Raw genomic sequence first — 21,894 nt, forward strand, 5'->3', positions numbered from 1 at the left:
GCAATAATTGCTCTTGCAGGGAAGTAATCGCGCCTGGTATATGAAGAAGAATGAAGATGTAAAGGAAGTAAAAATCACGACTGTACTGAAACAAAAGGCCTACATGCTGTTTTATGTCAGGTATGCTGTATTAGTCGAAACATTTACGTTGCCCAAACATAGAATCTTTTGATTTGATTTATCCTCCACTCAGGAAGTGAAAAGCGGGGTTAAGCGATCATTTGCTTGTGTCGTACGTATGTCACGGGTACTTACATATGTCGTTCGTGTCTGCATGTTTTAAATTCATTTTTTCGGCAACCATTGGTCTGATTGACACGAAATTTTGCATCATAGGAGCTCCTCCGCCTGCAGAACTTTTTTAGCGATAATTATGACGTCATATGTCACGTGGTATGGCCGCCATATTGGAAAATCATTGCACCTCTACATCTCCGAAACCGCTCAATGGAAAATAATTAAACATTGCTCATTGTCAAGTACTCCCCATGGGGAATAGGATATGTTAATGATGATGTCTTCGATGCCTTCATTATGACGTCATAATTCGACAAGTACAATGCTTTATCCAATCAGTATGATTTTTTTTCTCTGCAACTGTTGGTCCGATGGACACGGATTTTCACCATAGTCCGAATCAGTTTGAAATTTCTTGAGCATGATCTACGCAACAATTATATTAGAAAATGTAAATTTAAGATGTCATCGGTCACGTGGTCTGGCAACCATATTGGGTTATTGTACAACACAAATGGAGTCATTTGCAAAGAGGCAGAGAGTGTTTCCAAGAGCATCAGAGTGGTCATTTATGAAGTGGAGGAACACGACTGGGCCAAACACACACCTTGGGGACCTCAAGCCTCCACTGGGAGAGGAGAGAGAAGGAGTGCGGTCCATTTATAACATCACATTGACTGTGCAAGTGCAGGAAGTAAGAAAGCAAAGGTAGGAAGGTAACTTTGTATGCCACCAGAAGTGAGCTTGACAAACAGTGCAGGATGCCAGACTCATTGCTTGAGTGACCAGAATTTAATCCAAATTGATAGTCAGAGATCAGGCGTTTTGAAAAGTGGAAAGACTTGACATCAGTAGAAACAATGGATTTCATGATTTTGCTTGGATTGGAAATAAGCTCACTGGACCTTTGGTTGAGAGGATCTGTTTTTACATTGACTATTGTAATTAATGGCTGTATTTCTGCTAAGGTGGTGAAAATATAAGACAATTGGCCAGTGAGTATATGAAAGGTTAGGTGGGAAGATGAAAATTCCTAATTTTAACATTTATTTTTCAACAATGTAAATGTATTCCAATTGCTGTTTATTGAAATGATGTTTTGTTGCGATGTTTCATTCCTGATATTATTGTCAAATCCTGCCTCAAGTTGTGCTTCTTGCTCATAGATCTCTTTATGAAGTTGAATTAAAGCATGGCGTAAAATCAGGTGTGTGTGCGTGTGTGTTCTCAAAGGTGTGACAAATCTCCAATTAAGAAATCTCACAAGGTAAGTGTTTTCATTCCAATACTATGACTTTCTTTGCACCTTTTCCACCACACTGTTGTGATGCTATATGGTTTCTAAGTTCACAATTCATTGCATCCCAAAGTCAAATGACCAAGCTGTTGAGCTTAAAATAAAAACACGAATAACAACAGAGTAGCCGACCAAAGCAGAGAGGGATTCCATATACCTTGAGATGAGACTCTTTAGCATAACAAGTGGGCCGATTGGTACATTGGACCAAATCTTCATTGGTCTTCACCGTGTTGTAGCATACCTGTCTGCCAGACTCTGACTCTGTTGGGTCCTTGGAGTCTTTTGGGTGCTCGAGGACTTTTGGGTCTTCAGTGTCGTTTGGGTCTTCTGGGTGTTCTTAGTCCTCTTGTTCTATTGGGTCCTCTGGATCTTTTGGGTTGTCAGGCACGTTTGGGTCTTTTTGGTCTTTGGGATATTCGAATCGGTGTGGTTTGGGTAATCCCAAACCGCAATCGCCAAACCGCAATCGGTTTGGGAATCGGAGCGGTGTGTACCCCGGTTTCGGTGTGTACCCCGGTTTAGAATAGGTACACCGTATCCCTGCGTGTCGTAAGAGGCGACTAAAAGGTTTGGCGTCAGGAAGGGCATCCGGCCATAAAAACATTGCCTCAAAAAAGAGAACCATGACAATTACAACTAGATATGGGCAGGGTACAGCCCGAAGTACCCCGTGGGGGACCCCACTCCCTCTCGTCAAAACTCAAGGTGGGGAACCCGATCGAAGCAAGGGTGGAAATCACTCCATTTATGACGACGAAAAGTCTGATGCCCGACGTGGAGATCGGTTTCTGAGGTTTGGGACATGGAATGTAGGGACAATGACAGGGAGATCAGGAGAAGTGGTGGAAGTATTGGTCAGAAGAAGAGTGGACATATGTTGTGTGCAGGAGACAAGATGGAAGGGAAGTGGTGTGAGAATGGTGAAGGGTAGGCAGGGACAGAAATACAAGTTTGTGTGGCAAGGGGGGTGCCCAGAAGGTGTGAATGGTGTTGGTTTCCTGTTTTCTGAGGAGTTTGTCGACAGTGTGGTGAGTGACGAGAGTGAGTGATAGGTTGATGATGGTGAAAATGATGATTGGAAAGCTCTTGGTGAACGTCATCTCGGGATATGCTCTGTAGGTTGGTCGGAGCGATGAAGAGAAGGACAAGTTCTGGTGTGCAATAGAGAAGCTGATGGAAAGCGTGAAAGATAAGGAAGTTGTTGTGGTCGGAGGAGACCTAAATGGACATGTGGGAAGGAGTATGGACGGTTTTGATGGAGTTCATGGGGGTTACGGATATGGTGTGAGAAATGGAGAAGGTGAAAGGATTTTGGAGTTTGCTGATGGAGCTGATTTGTTGATTTGTAATACTCAGTTCCAGAAAGAGGATAATAAGCTTGTTACATACACGTCAGGTGGGTCGACGACAACCGTTGACTACCTGATGGTGCGTAGGCGAGATAGGGGGCACCTCCGGGACACAAAGGTGATCCCGGGGGAGGAGGCTGTTTCACAGCACCACTTGGTTGTCTGCGACATAAGGTTGAAAGGTGCGAAGAGAGCTCGGCGGGTGAAGTACCAACCGAGAATGAAGGTGTGGAGGTTGAAAGAGGTGACAGTGAGGGAGGCATTAAAAGAGAGACTGAGTATGGTAGAGGATGATGTGGTTGAGCTTGAAAGTGGTTGGATGTCAATGAAAGATGGTCTGTTGGGAGCCGTTGGTGAGATATGTGGATGGACAAAAGGACCACTGAGGCACTCGGAAACATGGTGGTGGGATGATGAAGTTGGAAAGAAGATTGACGAGAAGAGGAAGAAGTTAAAGGAGTGGCAGAAGGTGAAGGGTACGGGGGCAGAAAAGGAAGAGCATGAAAGTTATAAGGCAGCCAAGAAGGCTGCAAAGAAAGAGGTAGCAAAGGCGCAGGAGGCATGTAGGAAAATGTTCGGAGAACGCTTGGATTTGGAAGAGGGTCAGAGAGCGGTATTCAGGATTGCAAAGCAGATAGCGAAAGAGAGGTGTGATGTGATGGGGGCGAGTTGCTTGAAGGATGAAGTGGGACAAATCATTGTGGACCCAGATGGAATTAAAGGAAAATGGAAGAGATATATGGAAATACTGTTGAATGCAGAGAATGAATGGGATGGCAACATAGAGAGTAACCCAGTTTTAGGACCGGCAGAGAAGATAACCGAGAAGGAAGTTGAGGAAGCGATTAAAGCAATGAAGAGTGGAAAAGCGGGAGGGCCGACGGGTGTTGTGGGAGATATGTTGAAGGCAGCGGGAAATTGGGGTGTGAAGAGAATGACAGAGATCTGCAATCTGGTGGTGAAAGAAGGCTGCATTCCAGTGAATTGGGAACTGAGTACCCTTGTCCCTCTATACAAGGGGAAAGGTGACCCTCTGGACTGTGGCTCGTATCGAGCGATAAAGTTATTGGAGCATGGAATGAAGGTATTGGAAAGGGTGTTGGAGAGGAGGATAAGGAAGAAAGTGAAGATTGACGAAATGCAGTTTGGATTTATGCCAGGAAGAGGAACGACAGACGTGCTTTTTATTATGAGGCAATTGCAGGAGAAGTACATGGAGAAGAGTAAGAAGTTGTTTCTTGGGTTTGTTGATCTGGAGAAAGCATTCGATAGGGTTCCACGTGAAGTAGTGACATGGGCATTGAGGAAGTTAGGAGTGGAGGAATGGTTGATCAGAGTCGTCATGGAAATGTACAAAGGAGCGCGCACAGCTGTGAGGACGAAGGACGGGAACAGTGGTGTTTGAGGTGAAGGTGGGAGTGCATCAGGGGTCGGTACTAAGTCCACTACTATTTGTAGCTGTGATGGAGGTGCTGGCTCGGAACGTAAAGGAGGGTTTACCGTGGGAGTTGTTGTATGCAGATGATCTGGTGTTGATTGCAGAAAGTATGGATGGACTGAAGGAGAAGATGAACAAGTGGAAGGAATGTATGGAGACGAAAGGTCTGAAGGTGAATATCGGAAAAACAAAGGTGATGGCAAGTGGTAAAGCATGTGGTGAGGTGGAAAGAACTGGGAAGTGGCCATGTGCTTTGTGCAGGAAGGGTGACGGAGTGAACTCAATTCAATGTACAATGTGCGTTGAGTGGGTTCATCAAAAATGTAGTGGTTTGAGAGGGTCATTAACCAGTGTGGCAGCTACATTCAAGTGTAAGGTGTGCACAGAGGGAGCTGCAGATGGAGGAAATGTTGAGTTGGATCTTGGAGACGGCGTGAAGCTGGAAGGTGTGAAAACATTTTGTTACCTAGGAGACATGCTGAATGGAGAAGGTGGATAAGACTCGGCAACGGTTGCTAGAGTGAGATGTGCATGGAAGAAGTTTTGGGAACTGAGTGGCGTGCTGACGAGGAGGCGAGTGTCGTTGAAGCTGAAGGGAAAGGTGTATGCTGCATGTGTGAGAAGTGTTATGATTTATGGGAGCGAGACATGGGTAATGAACGTGGAGCAGCAACGAAGGCTGGAAAGGGTGGAAATGCGAATGGTTCGGTGGATGTGTGGAGTATCGTTGAGAGAGAGGAAGACAAATGATGAATTGCGAAAGATGATGGGAATAGAGCCTGTGATGGATGCTGTGAAGAGAAACAGTTTGAGATGGTTTGGTCATGTGTTGAGGAAGGATGAAAGTGACTGGTTGAGAAGAGTGATGGAAATTAATGTGGAAGGAAGTAGAGGACGGGGAAGACCGAGAAAGACTTGGCTAAAGATGGTCGAAGAAGAAATGCGGGCAAGGGGGTTAACAAGGAGAGATGCAGAAAATAGCGCAAAATGGAGAAGATTGTCATGGGGACCGCAGGGCTAACCCCTGCTCTTGCAGGGAAAATGGCCTTTAAAATGCCTGTTGTTGTTGTTGGATATTCGGGATAATCGGGGTATTTTGGGTCCTCGGGGACTTTTGGGTCCTTGGGGACTTTTGGGTCTTTTGGGCCCTTGGGACTTTTGGGTCCTTTGAGTCCTCAGGGTCTTTGGGGTCTTCAGGGTATTTTGGGTACTTTTGGGTCATCTGGGCCTTTTTGGTTTCGGTGCTTTTTGGTCATCTGGGTTTTTTGGGTCCTTAGGAACTTTTGGGTCTTCTGGGTCTTTTGGGCCCTCAGGATCTTTTGTGTCTTCTGGGTCTTTCGGGTCCTCTATAATTTTTGGGCCTTCTGGGTCTTTTGGGTCCTTAAAGACTTTTGGGTCCTCCATGACTTTTGGGTCTTCTGGGTGCTTTGGATCCTCGAGAACTTTTGGATCCCCTGTGTCTTTAGGGGTCTTTGGGGTCTTAAAGTTCTGAGGGGTCTTAAAGGGTCCTCAAACGTGAAAGGGGTCTCAGCAGTCTAAATAGTTAAAAGGTACATTACAATAGTATGTAATACATAATTAATTAATAGATGTATGTAATTAATACACACAAAAAGTATGCCTCAAACACACAAACTCATCCATTTGTTGTAAAAAAAAAAGATAAAAAATATGTCACCCACAGGGTGAACCGTATCTTGCCAAAATGTGAAAATTCCGTTTTTTCGTCATGACGTCATCAAATGACGTCATAGCGTCAAACTGTTTACAGATCTGGGAAGCACTCATCAAGGGCATTCATATGAGGTATTACTCGATATGGTACCTACGATTTCAAAATTTGACCTTGGGGTCAATAATTTTCGACCTCCAGCGCTAACCATGAAGGTCAAGGCCGATCGCCACCAAAAACTAATCAGCTGAGCGCCGGACCATATACTAGATTCCCATGAAGTTTGGAGACGATCCGATCAAAGTTACTCAAAAAATTAGTGTTTCGTCGACCTCCATGATTGACCACAAAGTGACCTTGACCTTTGACCTTGACCTTCAAAATTTTGTGTGCTGAAGGGTATCTCTATAGGACTCTGATATGCGAAGTTACAGGAGTTTCAAATAATAACTGTGGTCTACAGAGTGATCTAAACGTGTAAAAAAAAATGATTAACCACAAACAAACAAACATACAAGCTGACTAATACATCTTGCAAAAACTTCGTTTTGGCAAGATAATAAAGACAAATGTGAGATTCCTCATCAACCTGAACGGTTGGTGGGATGTATAAACTGGAATTGCCACTTGACTTAAAGAATGTTAGGACAGCTAATTATTGAAGATTATTTTATCAATCGAGTCGAGGCACCACAGCCTTAGGTCATCTGATTGTTGTATGTTGGGTGGAGGTTGCTTCTTCTTCTTCTTTCTTTTCTTCTCTCATATACGGCAGCTGGCTGCAGGTTTGCGTCAATGTAGTTGTTGCTGGGAGTACGGCTGTGCTGCTGTTGCAGTTTTTTTTTCTCTCTGTTCTAGCAGAACTTTGTAATTTGTTCAGGGTGCCGACGATAACTCGACTAACCTTCGTGAAGGACACCATGGGATATTTAATGTCCACCAACTAATGCCAGGCTCATCTACTCTTGTCTGTTATTTTTTGACAGCATATTCCTTTTATCAATGTTGACTTGCTGACCTTGTTGATTTCCACCTTTTTGGCTTGCTGATCTTCTTGGATTGCATGTTGGCTCCTACCTTCTTGGATTGCATGTTGGCTTCTAACTTCTTGGATTGCATGTTGGCTTCTAACTTCTTGGATTGCATGTTGGCTTCTAACTTCTTGGATTGCATGTTGGCTCCTACCTTCTTGGATTGCATGTTGGCTTCTATCTTCTTGGATTACTAGTTGGCTCTTATCTTCTTGGATTGCTAGTTGGCTTCCACCTTCTTGGATTGCTAGTTGGCTCTTATCTTCTTGGATTGCTAGTTTGCTCCTATCTTCTTGATTGCTAGTTGGCTCCTATCTTCTTGGATTGCATGTTGGCTTCTATCTTCTTGGATTGCTAGTTGGCTCCTATCTTCTTGATTGCTAGTTGGCTCCTATCTTCTTGGATTGCATGTTGGCTTCTATCTTCTTGGATTGCTAGTTGGCTTCCACCTTCTTGGATTACTAGTTGGCTTCCACCTTCTTGGATTGCATGTTGGCTTCTATCTTCTTGGATTGCTAGTTGGCTTCCACCTTCTTGGATTGCATGTTGGCTCCTATCTTCTTGGATTGCATGTTGGCTTCCACCTTCTTGGATTGCATGTTGGCTTCTATCTTCTTGGATTGCTAGTTGGCTTCCACCTTCTTGGATTGCATGTTGGCTTCCACCTTCTTGGATTGCATGTTGGCTTCCACCTTCTTGGATTGCTAGTTGGCTTCCACCTTCTTGGATTGCATGTTGGCTCTGATCTTCTTGGATTGCTAGTTTGCTCCTATCTTCTTGATTGCTAGTTGGCTTCCACCTGCTTGGATTGCTAGTTGGCTTCCACCTTCTTGGATTGCTAGTTGGCTTCCACCTTCTTGGATTGCAAGTTGGCTCCTATCTTCTTGGATTGCATGTTGGCTTCTATCTTCTTGGATTGCTAGTTGGCTTCCACCTTCTTGGATTGCATGTTGGCTCCTATCTTCTTGGATTGCATGTTGGCTTCCACCTTCTTGGATTGCTAGTTGGCTTCCACCTTCTTGGTGCATGTTGGCTCTTATCTTCTTGGATTGCTAGTTTGCTCCTATCTTCTTGGATTGCTAGTTTGCTCCTATCTTCTTCTTCTTCTTTTTTTTTTTTTTTTTTTGTATACTGAATCGAGGCTCGTGAAAGAGCTAACATTTACTTCACAAACAAATCAACCAGACAAACAAAACACACAAAAAGAGGGAGCGGAAAACAAGATGGGGAAAGAAGGGGAAGCACACAAACACAACATTTGAGAGCAGGGAGATGTGTGGAAGGGAGAGGGCTTGGGGGGAGGAGGCGTGGGAAGGGGGGGGGGGTGGAGGGAGAAGTATAAAACACAAGGACACCAAGGACTTCCAGGACAGAAGTTGGTATTTCAAAAAAGTGGAATTGGGGTGAAATTAGCAGGGGTAGAAAAGATCAAGGTTTTGGATGGGGGAAGATAAGAGATGGTGGTGAACAGCAGTTTTAAAGACCTGGAGGGTGGAGTGGGATTGAAGAGAGTGAGGGAGTTTGTTCCAGAGGCGGGAGAAGGGAGGAATAAAGGAGTGAAGATGAGCAGAGAGTCTTGATTTTGGCAGTTTTTTTTTTTTTTTTTTTTTTTTTTTTTGTATACAAGATCGAGGTTCGTGAAAGAGCGAACATTAATCACACAGAAAGACAAACAGACACACAAAACAAATAACATCGGGAGCGGTAGACAAGATGGGGAGAGAGGGGGAAGGACACAAACACAACATTTGAGAGCAGGGACCGAGAGACATGGAGACATCGAGAGAACTGTGGGAGGGAGAGGGCTTTGGGGGGGAGGCATGGGAAGGGGGGGGGGGTGGGAGAGGTATAAAACATATGGACACTGCCAAGACTTCCAGGAAAGAAGTTGGAATTTCAAACAAGGTGGATCTGGGGTGAATTAGTGGGGGTAGAAAGGATCAAGGTTTTGAATGGGGGAAGATAAGAGATGGTGGTGAACAGCTGTTTTGAAGACCTGGAGGGAGGAGTGTGATTGAAGTGAGTGTGGGAGTTTGTTCCAGAGGCGGGAGAAAAGAGGAATGAAAGAGTGAAGGTGAGCAGAGAGCCGAGATTTCGGCAGTTTAACCATCAGAGGGTGGCTGGCAGATCTTGTGCGACCTGTAGGAATATTTGGGGGACAGAGCACAGAGAGAGCTGGGGGAGCAAGGCCGGAGAGGAGTCGGTAGAAGACAGAAAGACCACCTACCTGCCTGCGGTGAGTGAGTGAAAGGCCCTCAGAGATAGCTTCATCGCGGGAGATTCCAATGATTCTGAAAGCTTTGGATTCAACAGCGTGAAGCCGAGCCAGGTGTGAGGCAGGAGCACCAGCCCATAGGGGAGAACAGTATTCCATTGAGCTGCGGATGAAAGCCTTGTATGTGGTGAGGAGCTCAGGTGTGCCTAGGAAGGACTTCGCACGACGGAGGATGCCCAGTCGGCGACTGGCTTTGGAGGCCAGTTTGGAAATGTGGTTTTCCCAAGAAAGATCATGGCAGATGGTGAGACCCAAAAGCTTGAGCGACAGAACTTCTTGGAGAGGATTGTTGAGAAAGTAGATGGGAGGGTTGTCCAGTCGATCTTTTCGGAGAGACATAGTAAGAGTGTGAGATTTGTCAGGATTGAAAGACATATTCCACATGTTTGACCAGTCTGTGATTTTGTCCAGGTCTTTAGAGAGTGAGGAGGCTGCAGACTGCCGATCTGAGGGAAGAGGAATGGAGCGGCAGAGAGTGGAGTTATCAGCAAAGAGATACAGAGGATTTTCCAGAGAGTCAGAGAGATCATTGATAAAGACCAGAAAAAGCACAGGGCCCAGCACACTGCCTTGGGGAACTCCAGCCTGAACGGGAAGGGGAGATGAGAGAAATCCATTCAGGGCCACACGTTGACTACGACCAGAGAGGAAGTCCGCAAGCCATGCATGGAGATTTCCATGGATACCATAGGAGGATAGTTTGGTGAGCAGAGCTGGGTGCCAGACCGTATCGAAGGCACGTGATATGTCAAGGGAGACAGCTCTGATTTCCTGTTTGGCATTGAGGACCTCCATCCATTGTTGAGACAGCAGAAGCAGCATGTCCAGAGTAGAGTGACCTGGTCTGAAACCAAATTGATGATCAGAGATCAAGCCATTGGAGAAGAGGAAAGATTTCATATCCGAAGCAATGATGGATTCCATGACTTTGCTGATAATTGGGAGCAGGCTGATTGGTCTGTAGTTGCAAGGATCTGTTTTTGCACCTTTTTTGTGTAAAGCGGTAATGTTTGCTGATTTCCAGGATGCTGGCAGATGACCTTGAGCAAAGGATAGGGTGAAAAGAACAGAGAGAGGGTGAGATAGAGCGGCAGAGCAGGATTTTAGGACCCGTGGGCTGATGCCATCTGGTCCAGTTGCAGAATCAGAGTCGAGGTTTGACAAAAACTCCTCCACCTTGTCAGGAGAGAAGGTCACAGAGTCCAGGAGCAGTTTGGTTCGACTGGGAAAGGTGGGAACAGAGAGAGATGGGTTTGGGACTAAGGATTTTGAGGCAAGCACAGAGTTGAGGCATTCGGCTTTGTCACGTGCGATGTCAACTGTGTGGCCATTTCAGGTAAGGGAGGGGATGGAGGGGGAACAAACACCAGAAACGGATTTGACCAGACGCCACCAGGATTTGGAGGAAGGAGACAGATTTGAGAGTTCATTCTTGAGTGAGGAGAGATAGTGCTTCCTGGCACTCCTGAGGGTAGACACACACTTGTTCCGAGCTTGGTGGAAGGAACTGAGATTTCCTTCAGTTGGATTAGCCTTCCAAGAGGCAAAGGCAAGTTGTTTCAGGGCAACTGCCTCACCACAAGATTCAGTGTACCATGGACGGGAGGAAGGGTAAGACAACTGAAGGCGAGATGGGATGAATCTGTGCATGAGAGAGATCAGTTTGCTTTGGAAGAATTCCCAGGAAGAATTGATGTCAGAGGCAGTGGAGATGGGAGACCAATCCAGACGATTGATGGCTGCTTGAAGACCGTCCCAGTCGGCCTGAGTGAAATGCCAGACTCGGCGACGCTGAAAAGACTCGTCTTGATTGCTAGTTGGCTCCTATCTTCTTGGATTGCATGTTGGCTCCTATCTTCTTGGATTGCATGTTGGCTCCTATCTTCTTGGATTGCATGTTGGCTCCTATCTTCTTGGATTGCATGTTGGCTTCTATCTTCTTGGATTACTAGTTGGCTTCCACCTTCTTGGATTGCTAGTTGGCTTCCACCTTCTTGGATTGCGAGTTGGCTTCCACCTTCTTGGATTGCTAGTTGGCTCTTATCTTCTTGGATTGCTAGTTGGCTTCCACCTTCTTGGATCCCGGGGGAGGAGCTAGTTGGCTCCGGGGGAGGAGCTAGCAATCCAAGCTAGTTGGCTTCCACCTTCTTGGATTGCATATTGGCTCCTATCTTCTTGGATTACTAGTTGGCTTCCACCTTCTTGGATTGCATGTTGGCTTCCACCTTCTTGGATTGCTAGTTGGCTTCCACCTTCTTGGATTGCTAGTTGGCTCTTATCTTCTTGGATTGCTAGTTTGCTCCTATCTTCTTGGATTGCTAGTTGGCTTCCACCTTCTTGGATTGCTAGTTGGCTTGTTAACCTTGTTAGCTTCCACCTTCTTGGCTTGCATGCTGGCTTGTTAACCTTGTTAGCTTCCACCTTCTTGGCTTGCATGCTGGCTTGTTAACCTGTTGGCTTCCACCTTCTTGGTTTGCATGTTGGCTTGTTAACCTTGTTGGCTTCCACCTTCTTTGCTTGCATGCTGGCTTGTTAACCTTGTTAGTAGCTTCCACCTTCTTGGCTTGCATGCTGGCTTGTTAACCTTGTTGGCTTCCACCTTCTTGGTTTGCATGTTGGCTTGTTAACCTTGTTGGCTTCCACCTTCTTTGCTTGCATGCTGGCTTGTTAACCTTGTTAGCTTCCACCTTCTTGGCTTGCATGCTGGCTTGTTAACCTTGTTGGCTTCCATCTTCTTTGCTTGCATGTTGGCTTGTTAACCTTGTTGGCTTCCATCTTCTTTGCTTGCATGTTGGCTTGTTAACCTTGTTGGCTTCCATCTTCTTGGTTTGCTTGTTGGTTTGCTGACCTTGTTGGTTTGTTGGCTTCCACATTCTTGTTTTGCTTGTTGGCGAGCTGACCTTGTTGGTTTGTTGGCTTCCACATTCTTGGTTTGCTTGTTGGCTTGCTGACCTTGTTGGTTTGTTGGCTTCCACATTCTTGATTTGCTTGTTGGCGAGCTGACCTTGTTGGTTTGTTGGCTTCCACATTCTTGGTTTGCTTGTGGGTTTGCTGACCTTGTTGGTTTGTTAGCTTCCACATTCTTGGTTTGCTTTTGGGTTTGCTGACCTTGTTGGTTTGTTGGCTTCCACATTGTTGGTTTGCTTGTTGGCTTGCTGACCTTGTTGGTTTGTTGGCTCCACATTCTTGGTTTGCTTGTTGGCTTGCTGACCTTGTTGGTCTGTTGGCTTCCACCTTCTTGGTTTGCTTGTGGGTTTGCTGACCTTGTTGGTTTGTTGGCTTCCACATTCTTGGTTTGCTTGTTGGCGAGCTGACCTTGTTGGTTTGTTGGCTTCCACATTCTTGGTTTGCTTGTGGGTTTGCTGACCTTGTTGGTTTGTTGGCTTCCACCTTCTTGGTTTGCTTGTGGGTTTGCTGACCTTGTTGGTTTGTTGGCTTCCACATTCTTGGTTTGCTTGTGGGTTTGCTGACCTTGTTGGTTTGTTGGCTTCCACATTCTTGGTTTGCTTTTTGGCGAGCTGACCTTGTTGGTTTGTTGGCTTCCACATTCTTGGTTTGCTTGTGGGTTTGCTGACCTTGTTGGTTTGTTGGCTTCCACCTTCTTGGTTTGCTTGTGGGTTTGCTGACCTTGTTGGTTTGTTGGCTTCCACATTCTTGGTTTGCTTGTTGGCGAGCTGACCTTGTTGGTTTGTTGGCTTCCACCTTCTTGGTTTGCTTGTGGGTTTGCTGACCTTGTTGGTTTGTTGGCTTCCACCTTCTTGGTTTGCTTGTGGGTTTGCTGACCTTGTTGGTTTGTTGGCTTCCACCTTCTTGGTTTGCTTGTTGGCTTGCTGACCTTGTTGGTTTGTTGGCTTCCACATTCTTGGTTTGCTTGTTGGCGAGCTGACCTTGTTGGTTTGTTGGCTTCCACATTCTTGGTTTGCTTGTGGGTTTGCTGACCTTGTTGGTTTGTTGGCTTCCACATTCTTGGTTTGCTTGTGGGTTTGCTGACCTTGTTGGTTTGTTGGCTTCCACATTGTTGGTTTGCTTGTTGGCTTGCTGACCTTGTTGGTTTGTTGGTTGTTGATGAAGAAGGTGGAAGCCTTGTTGGTTTGTTGGCTTCCACATTCTTGGTTTGCTTGTTGGCGAGCTGACCGCGGTGGTTTGTTGGCTTCCACATTCTTGGTTTGCTTGTTGGTTTGCTGACTTGTTGGTTTGTTGGCTTCCACATTCTTGGTTTGCTTGTGGGTTTGCTGACCTTGTTGGTTTGTTGGCTTCCACATTCTTGGTTTGCTTGTTGGTTTGCTGAACTTGTTGGTTTGTTGGCTTCCACATTCTTGGTTTGCTTGTGGGTTTGCTGACCTTGTTGGTTTGTTGACTTCCACATTCTTGGTTTGCTTGTTGGCGAGCTGACCTTGTTGGTTTGTTGGCTTCCACATTCTTGGTTTGCTTGTGGGTTTGCTGACCTTGTTGGTTTGTTGGCTTCCACATTCTTGGTTTGCTTGTTGGCTTGCTGACCTTGTTGGTTTGTTGGCTTCCACATTCTTGGTTTGCTTGTTGGCTTGCTGACCTTGTTGGTCTGTTGGCTTCCACATTCTTGGTTTGCTTGTTGGCTTGCTGACCTTGTTGGTTTGTTGGCTTCCACATTCTTGGTTTGCTTGTGGGTTTGCTGACCTTGTTGGTTTGTTGGCTTCCACATTCTTGGTTTGCTTGTTGGCTTGCTGACCTTGTTGGTCTGTTGGCTTCCACATTCTTGGTTTGCTTGTTGGCTTGCTGACCTTGTTGGTTTGTTGGCTTCCACATTCTTGGTTTGCTTGTGGGTTTGCTGACCTTGTTGGTTTGTTGGCTTCCACATTCTTGGTTTGCTTGTTGGCGAGCTGACCTTGTTGGTTTGTTGGCTTCCACATTCTTGGTTTGCTTGTTGGCGAGCTGACCTTGTTGGTTTGTTGGCTTCCACCTTCTTGGCTTCCTGCCCTTTTTGTCATCAAATACATGTATGAACATCGACCTCTGCATTTAAAATAGATTGAGCAGATTATGTTTGATGTCATGAATGCTTTTCCTTTTTTTCCATCGATCAGGCAATTCAATCTTGTTCCCCAAACCACCATCAATATCTTTGCTGCTTGGATAAAGGACATAAAGGCTTCGGCTTCACCTTGTCCACAAGCAAAGACAAACTGGAACATTATGTAAAGAAGGTGAAGGGGCGAGCTGAAAAGGCTGGCTTGTGGAATGGAGCTTACATAATGAAGGTGAGACGCTCGCTACAGCATGATTTACTTGTTATATTGTGACATTCTATCGTGCACTGAAAATGTGGTCATGGAGCCGAGTGATCTTTTTTTGATTACGCTGTCCAGGATTGACTGGCACTGTGATGGTGGCTCCACATAGTTTGTTCATTAGGATGACAACTTGATCCTTTCAGTGTTCTTCATGAAGGTCACCATAGGATCTTTAATGCCCACCAAGAAAACATGGCATGTCATTTGCCTGAAGTTTTATTGTGAACTGATCTTTGTCTAATAATGCAATGATGGGATACCTGGTTTTGAGCCATAAATCAGGAGATTTTGAGTCACCTTTGCCCCACTCTTTCCTTGTTGTTTCATGTGATATGTCGACCTGCAATAATTGCAAAGCACAACTTTACATTATCTACTGTGACTGTGCTCCCCTCTGGGCTGGTGCTCCTGCCTCACACCGAGCTCGGCTTCACGCTGTTGAAACCAAAGCCAGATCTCGATCCGGACCTGAACCAAAATTTAATGGGCTTGTTCTTGTTGTCGAACGAACTCATCCACCTGGTTCTGTCATAACTCATCCACAACTTTTTGAAATATCATGCTGTACAGTGTATAATGTTTTTGGCCCTCTCACTTAAAGGTGAAGAATCACTTCAAAGTTAAAACAATTCTTGTATCCAAATCCAGACCTTCACCAAAATCGAAATGATTCGTTCTTGTCACACACCAAATTTCGGCTGAGTCTGTCCACAACTTTTTGAGATATCCTGTTCACAGACACACAGACAAACAGACAGACAAACAGACAGACAGAGAAACAGACAGACAGACAAACAGACAGACAAACAGACAGACAAACAGACAGACAGACAAACAGACAGACAGACAAACAGACAGACAGGGGTGAAAACATAACCTCCATCCACTTTCAGTGGCAGAGGTAAAAAGAGTGCTGTGAGGACAAGTAGCAAAGCAGGATGTGAGAACATGGACACAAATGTCTCTACGATACAAAAAATTACATGCCTGACAGCTCGCTCCTTAGTTTGCATTTTACTTACAAATTAGTCTTTGAACTTCTTTCGCACTTTTATTTTCCTGCTTCCTTTCAGATCAATGGAATAAATGTTGAGGGAAAGCGCCCTGAAGACGTGGCACAGATGATCTCCACTTTGGAGACGATCAATCTGCTCGTGGTAACTAAGGAGACCTACCATTGCCATAAGATATGCAAAATTCCCCTAACTACCCTGCACTGGAAAGGTGAATCTCATTTACGAGTGGGTGTTCAAGAACTCTCGTTCATATTGCTTATAGGATTCTGTGTAGTTTCTAACTTATTGCTTTACCATTTTGGTGCCTGTATTGGTGAAGGCAAGAAAATCAATAGTATGAAGAATGTGTTTATGATTTGAACATGCCATTTTATGCATGACAACTTTATGGGAGATCTTCCTTTGAATGCTATTTGCATTCTTGGGGAAAATGTCAGGGGCATAGAAAAGGTCCCTTTATATGGTGTGTGCTGTGCGGCAAACTCTCGAAAAGAAGGGACATTCCATTCCATAGCTTGTAGAAAATGCCAAATAATAGAAAAGAAGGGACATTCAAAAAGTCTTGTGTGCATGCTGGTCTACCCTTGTGTTCTTACGAGGAACCAAGTAATGCTCTAGAAAAGTTCATATAAAGGGGCGCCAATTTGATTCTTACAGTTCAAAAAACTTTACTTACTGGTGGGTTTTAACATATATATGTAGGGCACCCCCTGTAGACTCCCTTAATGAGCGCAGATTTTGAATTTGTTTCAAAAGCCATTCGATAGACCTATTGGCTGATGTATATTCCAAGTTTCAGCTCGTTTCAATGTATCGTCAGGTTCACTATGTTTTTTTCTTTCAAATTTTTTGGAGATTAGCAAAACTATACATTTTTGGAATACTCAGAGCATGAGGAATCCAAAAATTAATGTTGGCATTTGCATAGACACCTTTGTGAAAATGACACTCAGGACAGTGATGAAGATCTGTAAAAGCATATGCCTGTATGGTATAGACCTCGTACATCCTGTGTATAGAACTTATAGTTCAACCTGATACTAACAAGGCTGCTTTCTTGCTTTATAAACCCATACCTATAACTTCAAAGGACTTGCAATATCATGTATTATGTAATACCGTTATATCACAAATATAAAGACAATTGTTTTCAATTCTCTTTGTTGCTTTTCTATAATCCTGAGCACTATTTTGAGGCCTTTATTGGATTCGTTGACCCAGACAACATAGGATTAGCATATTTAATTAAGTTTCTAGGTTGACTAGAAGCCGATTGCCGATCGCGCAAAATATGTATTTTATGGCGGCCATATTTAAAATCCAAAATGGCGGCCATGCAGGTGTCTGTGCAAATGCCAACATTAATTTTTGTTTTCCTCATGCTCTGAATATTCCAAAAATGTATAGTTTTGCTAATCTCCAAAAATTTTGAACGAAATTATATTTGTTAATATAGTGAACCTGCCTAGTATCGCCTTTGAGATATGAGCGCCAACACCTTTGGGGCGGGCAAACGGATGTATGGACGGACAAACACCAACGTGAATTCGACGGTTTTCTTAATAAAACTCAAGAATGCGGAAACGGACGTTGGTGAAATTTGGAGCATATTACCTCGATGTACAAAGCATTTACTTCCGAAATTTGCAGCCGATTTCGTCCAGTAGAAGCCGAGAAACGAGTTTTCAGTCCCCATGTTGAAGCTGCATCTGGAGAAACTGTCCCATTTATAAGGGAGTGGCGCTTTGCGCCTCCCTTGATACAAGTTTTGGGCCTTGCACCAATTGCACTCAGCAAATATACCAATTGTTAAATGTGCTTTAAAATGCATTAAATGTGCTTTGTGCTTCACAGTATTCGGAAAGGTTTTTCACTTTAAAACTCCCAATTGATTGTGACTACCAAGGAAGTCGCAAAAAAAATTGTGACTTCCCCTCTGCTCCCACATCTTGTTTCCTGTGTGTTGTAACTTGTACCATCCTCCAAACGGTGACGACTCCAACAACAAAGCTATCTCTCACATGACACGGACCACCTTTAACCACTGATCACAACTCTCTCATCCTCACACGAGGTGATTTCAATTGCCAACATGCCAATTTACTGGGTGCTGGTACCTCTCTCATAAGATGTGGAATTTCAGCAAAGGCCAAAGGACTCTGTGGCACTGAATTAATCTGTAAACTTTCCAACCCGCATTTCTGTCAATGGCAAATCTTTCCTTCTGGATTTGGTTATGACGAACTTTCCCATCAATGTCTCCTGCTCCTCCTCTGCTCCCATTGGTTCATCTGAGCATGTGCTTGTGAAGGTCAACATCTATCTGGCCATTCTCAGAGAACAGTCTCAGTGCCGGCGAGTCTGGAAGTTCACTCAGGCAAATCGACAGTGACTGCAAGCAGCCATTGCACTTCAGGCCTGTTCTCCTATATCTACCGTCCCTGATATTAACTCATCCTGGGAATTCTTACACAGAAACATGCTCTCCCTTATGCACAGATTCATCCCATCTTGTCTTTAGTTATCATACCCTTCCTCCCAACAATGTACACTGAATCCTGCTGTGAGGCAGTTGCCTTGAACAACATGCCCTCTCTTCCTGGAAGACAAATCCAACCGAAGGCAACCTCAGCTCATTCCACAAAGCCCACAAGTGGGTATCCACTCTTGGGAGAGCCAGAAAACGACATCTGTCCAACCTCAAAACTAAACTTACAAACCTGTCTCCCTCCTCTAAAATCTGGTGGTCCCTTGTTAAGTCTCTCTGGTGTATGTACTCACCCTACCCAGTTGCATCCAACCGGTCCAGAACTCTGAGTCTTTTGCACCTAAAAAGGTGGAGACGTTTCTGTCATCCCTCGACCCTGATTGTGCAACGTGACTGAACAGCATCAGCTCACGCGTCCTAAAAACCTGCTCTGTTGCTCTTGCACACCCTTTTCACCCTATCAATTGCCTAGGTCATCCTCCATCTACTTGGAAATTATCCAACATCACTGCATGACATAAATTCGGTGCAAAAAACGATCATCTTAACTACAGACCAATCAGCTTGTTTCCAATCATCAACAAGGTCATGGACTCCATCATCATAGTTGACTTTCTTCCTTTTCCACAACAATCTCATCTCATACCATCAATTCAGATTCCGACCAGGTCACTCTAACTTGGACACATTGCCTCTACTCTCCCAACAATGGGTGGAGGCCCTCTACATGAGATCAGAACCTTCTCTCTGGACATTTCTCGAGCTTTCAATACAGTCTGGCATCGTGCCTTGCTCTCCAAACTATCTGCCTATGGCATCCAAGGCCAACTCAGCACATGGCTTTCTGACTTCCTCCACTCTCGTAGCCAATGTGGGGCACTCAATGGAATCCTTTTATCTCCTCTCCCTGTCAAAGCTGGAGTGCCCTCAGACAGTGTTGTAGCCCGCATTAGACTATGGGGTGTCCATTAGACTACACCTCGGCAGAACATTAAAATCCTATGTAAATAAAAATCATAAAAATCTTACTAATCTCAAAAATCACTTACATTTAGTTTAAGATTCCAGACTTTAAAGTCCGATCGATCCCATTCCACAGATCATAACATTTTTTGGCATTTTGAAAGAAAGTTATTGTGGCAAATCAAAAATTGCTGATCGAGGCCCATTGATGTTGTTCCAATGAAATAACGTTTCTCGTTCATCATTATGGCATTGATTGGATAACTCACCTCGTTAATCCATGAAAAGTCATGCTAGTTTAACCAATGGAAATCGTTCTGGAGACGTTCGATACAATGTATTTGATGCGACAGCCATGACCATTATGGCTGAAACAGTCTGATGTTCTGAAGATTCCATCGAAAAAAAAGATGTCATGCATGTATTCATTATCTTGTTGGAGACTTAAAACCCTTCCTCACCCGCAACCCTTGTTTGGCCATCTCCGTATATTTTGTCCCTTGGCCCTGCTGTTGGCATTTTCCCCTCTCTTTCTGCTGTTTCTTTTAGGCCTGGTGTTGGCTTAGCGGTTACGGTGCTGGCATGGGATCCGAGGATCCTGGGTTCGAATCCCGGTCAATCGCTAAATTAACACCAGGGGGGTTGACTCAGCCTGTCATCCTTCCGAGGTCGACAAATTGAGTACCAGTTCACTGGTAATTCCCTGTGTGTGACGCAAGAGGTGACTAACAGGGTTGGCGGCAGGAAGGGCATCCGGCCATAAAACATTGCTTCAAAAAGGGGACCACGATACCCGAAAAAGGCCAACCGCTGCTCTGTGGGGGGAAATGGCCTCTAAAGGTGGTTCTTTCTGCTGTTCCTTTTGTTTTTTGTTCTGTTGCTTCCTGATTGGATCTGCGTTCGAGCTCTTCCATGAGCCTTCACTTTGTAGACAAAAATAAACGCCGAGTTTTTTGCAATTACTGTATGTCAGCATGTTAATTCCAGGTTGGTTTGACAAATAATTGGCCAATAGTGAGACAGCTTTAATTAACCGAGTAATTGCACACCACTACACCTTCACTGTTTAAAAAAATCTACCATGCTCTAGTATTTATAATTTATCTGTCGCCATTGCTGACTTGTGCATGTTTGTGCATGGCAGCATTTTAAAACAATAACTAATCAGACTTTTGCCGATTCATGTTCTTCTGCGGTTTTTCATTTGCCTTGTTCTTTTTCAGAGTCTGTGCTGCAACCTGTCCCAAAGGCCGCAGATAAAAAAGAGGTTTGTCATACACATCTGCACACTGGACTGTTTTAACTTGTAATTAATAGTTACTACAGCTTCGTGTGGCTGCTCTCATTGGCTAAGCCACACATACTTATTCGACCTCACACTTACTTGATGATTTTGTTGGTTTTTTTCCCACAAGCAACAGGAATGCTGTGCTAGGATCTAGTATTTGGCTGTCTATTTTGCATCACTGGAGTAGAGGCTTTCATTTGCCTTCAGGTTAACATTCCCCAGGACATGTACGTAAGCAGTAAAGGGTATCATTGTTCAAATAATGAAGAACTAGTCTTGCTTGCGGAGGCTAGTGTTGGCTCGTGGTGTGTCAGTGAACAGGTAGGAAAATGGATGGTGTCAACACAACGTTGATGGAGGTATCCTAACCGCCATTGGAAGCAAAGAGAAGCTGATATTTTGTATGATAACTCTTCGTCGGAGCAAAAGGACCCAAAAGGGTTGTTGGAAAAATCACATGAGGATTGTATTGCTCCAACGAAGGGTTAATGCCCGAAGCATCAGCTTCTGATTGCTTACCGTGATGGTGAGCATCCCTTGATCAACATTTTGTTGACTCCATCCATCATTCTTTGTCACCTTGTTCTTCACAACCCTCCAATCACCAGGGAGCTTTTCAACACGGATATCCTTTACACTTGGAAGGCAATCATCACCATACTGTGTGAATTTAAATGTACATAAATTTAAACAGGTTTCATGTTTTCGTTTGCAAAACTTTCATAAATATTTGTTTTTCCTTCCCTCCATATTTTCTTCCTGGCGAAGCCACAAAATGCATGATTTTGGTTGTAAGAAAAGACTCCATCAATCGGTAATCATTCATCCAAATATATTACTGTCGCTCATTTTTTAAAGCAAGAATTGTTTACATTCATCTTGAAAATGTGTTCAGCTGCAGTTGTCCTGATTGTCCGCCCATAAGAATGGCAGCGCCAAGAAAGCTTTTTTATAATCACATATCGCACTGGGAAAATAACCAGCTAGTTCAGTTTTAACAGTTTCTTTGGCTATACCAGCATTTAAATATTCCATGGGCATTTTTGATAATTCGGGGTGATTGTCACCAGCACTTTGGTCGCAATGCCAAAATTTGCCATAACTGGTCCATAGAGTCCAAAGAAAACACTAACTTGGCACCGCAAATATTTTCATTGTCATGTGACAGATCAGATCAGAACGTGGTGAAAACTCATTGGACGTTTGTTAAAAAATAAAATTAACTGTTTTGAATGAAATTCATTTTATCCCATTTGAAAACTGACATAATCATTGAGGAAATGTTTACTTTGTAGAAGGAAGACGACAGTGCCAATATCATGAAGTCAGCGTCAATTCACTCACTCGATTTAGAAGAGAGTAACTTCACTGCGGAACATTTTGCTTTGTCTGAAGAGCGAGACGAGCCCTCTACAAAAAAGGGTGAGCAATTCTTCCCATCACTTCACCCTCATTCATTCTCTCAAGCTTTTTTTTCTTTTTAACTCAACTGGACTATGTCCAGCTGAGTTTTTGTCGACACCCAGTGTCCGTCGTCCGTCCGTCTGTCTGTCTGTCTGTCTGTCTGTCT

General features: G+C 44.3%; 1 protein-coding gene across 1 annotated transcript in view; it reads left to right on the forward strand.

The window, feature by feature from the left end:
* LOC137430822 (uncharacterized) overlaps positions 1-21,894 on the forward strand; it is a 73,490-nt gene that overhangs the window by 14,688 nt on the left and 36,908 nt on the right. Inside the window, exons 4-9 of the mRNA XM_078782720.1 lie at positions 20-120; positions 1,471-1,504; positions 14,363-14,536; positions 15,643-15,793; positions 20,260-20,303; positions 21,620-21,746. Of these exons, the coding sequence (XP_078638846.1) occupies positions 20-120; positions 1,471-1,504; positions 14,363-14,536; positions 15,643-15,793; positions 20,260-20,303; positions 21,620-21,746 (631 nt within the window). The remainder of the gene's footprint in view (positions 1-19; positions 121-1,470; positions 1,505-14,362; positions 14,537-15,642; positions 15,794-20,259; positions 20,304-21,619; positions 21,747-21,894) is intronic.

Source organism: Myxine glutinosa, chromosome 7 (assembly GCF_964187855.1).
Source record: "Myxine glutinosa chromosome 7, kmMyxGlut1.1, whole genome shotgun sequence".
NCBI classification, from domain to species: domain Eukaryota; kingdom Metazoa; phylum Chordata; class Myxini; order Myxiniformes; family Myxinidae; genus Myxine; species Myxine glutinosa.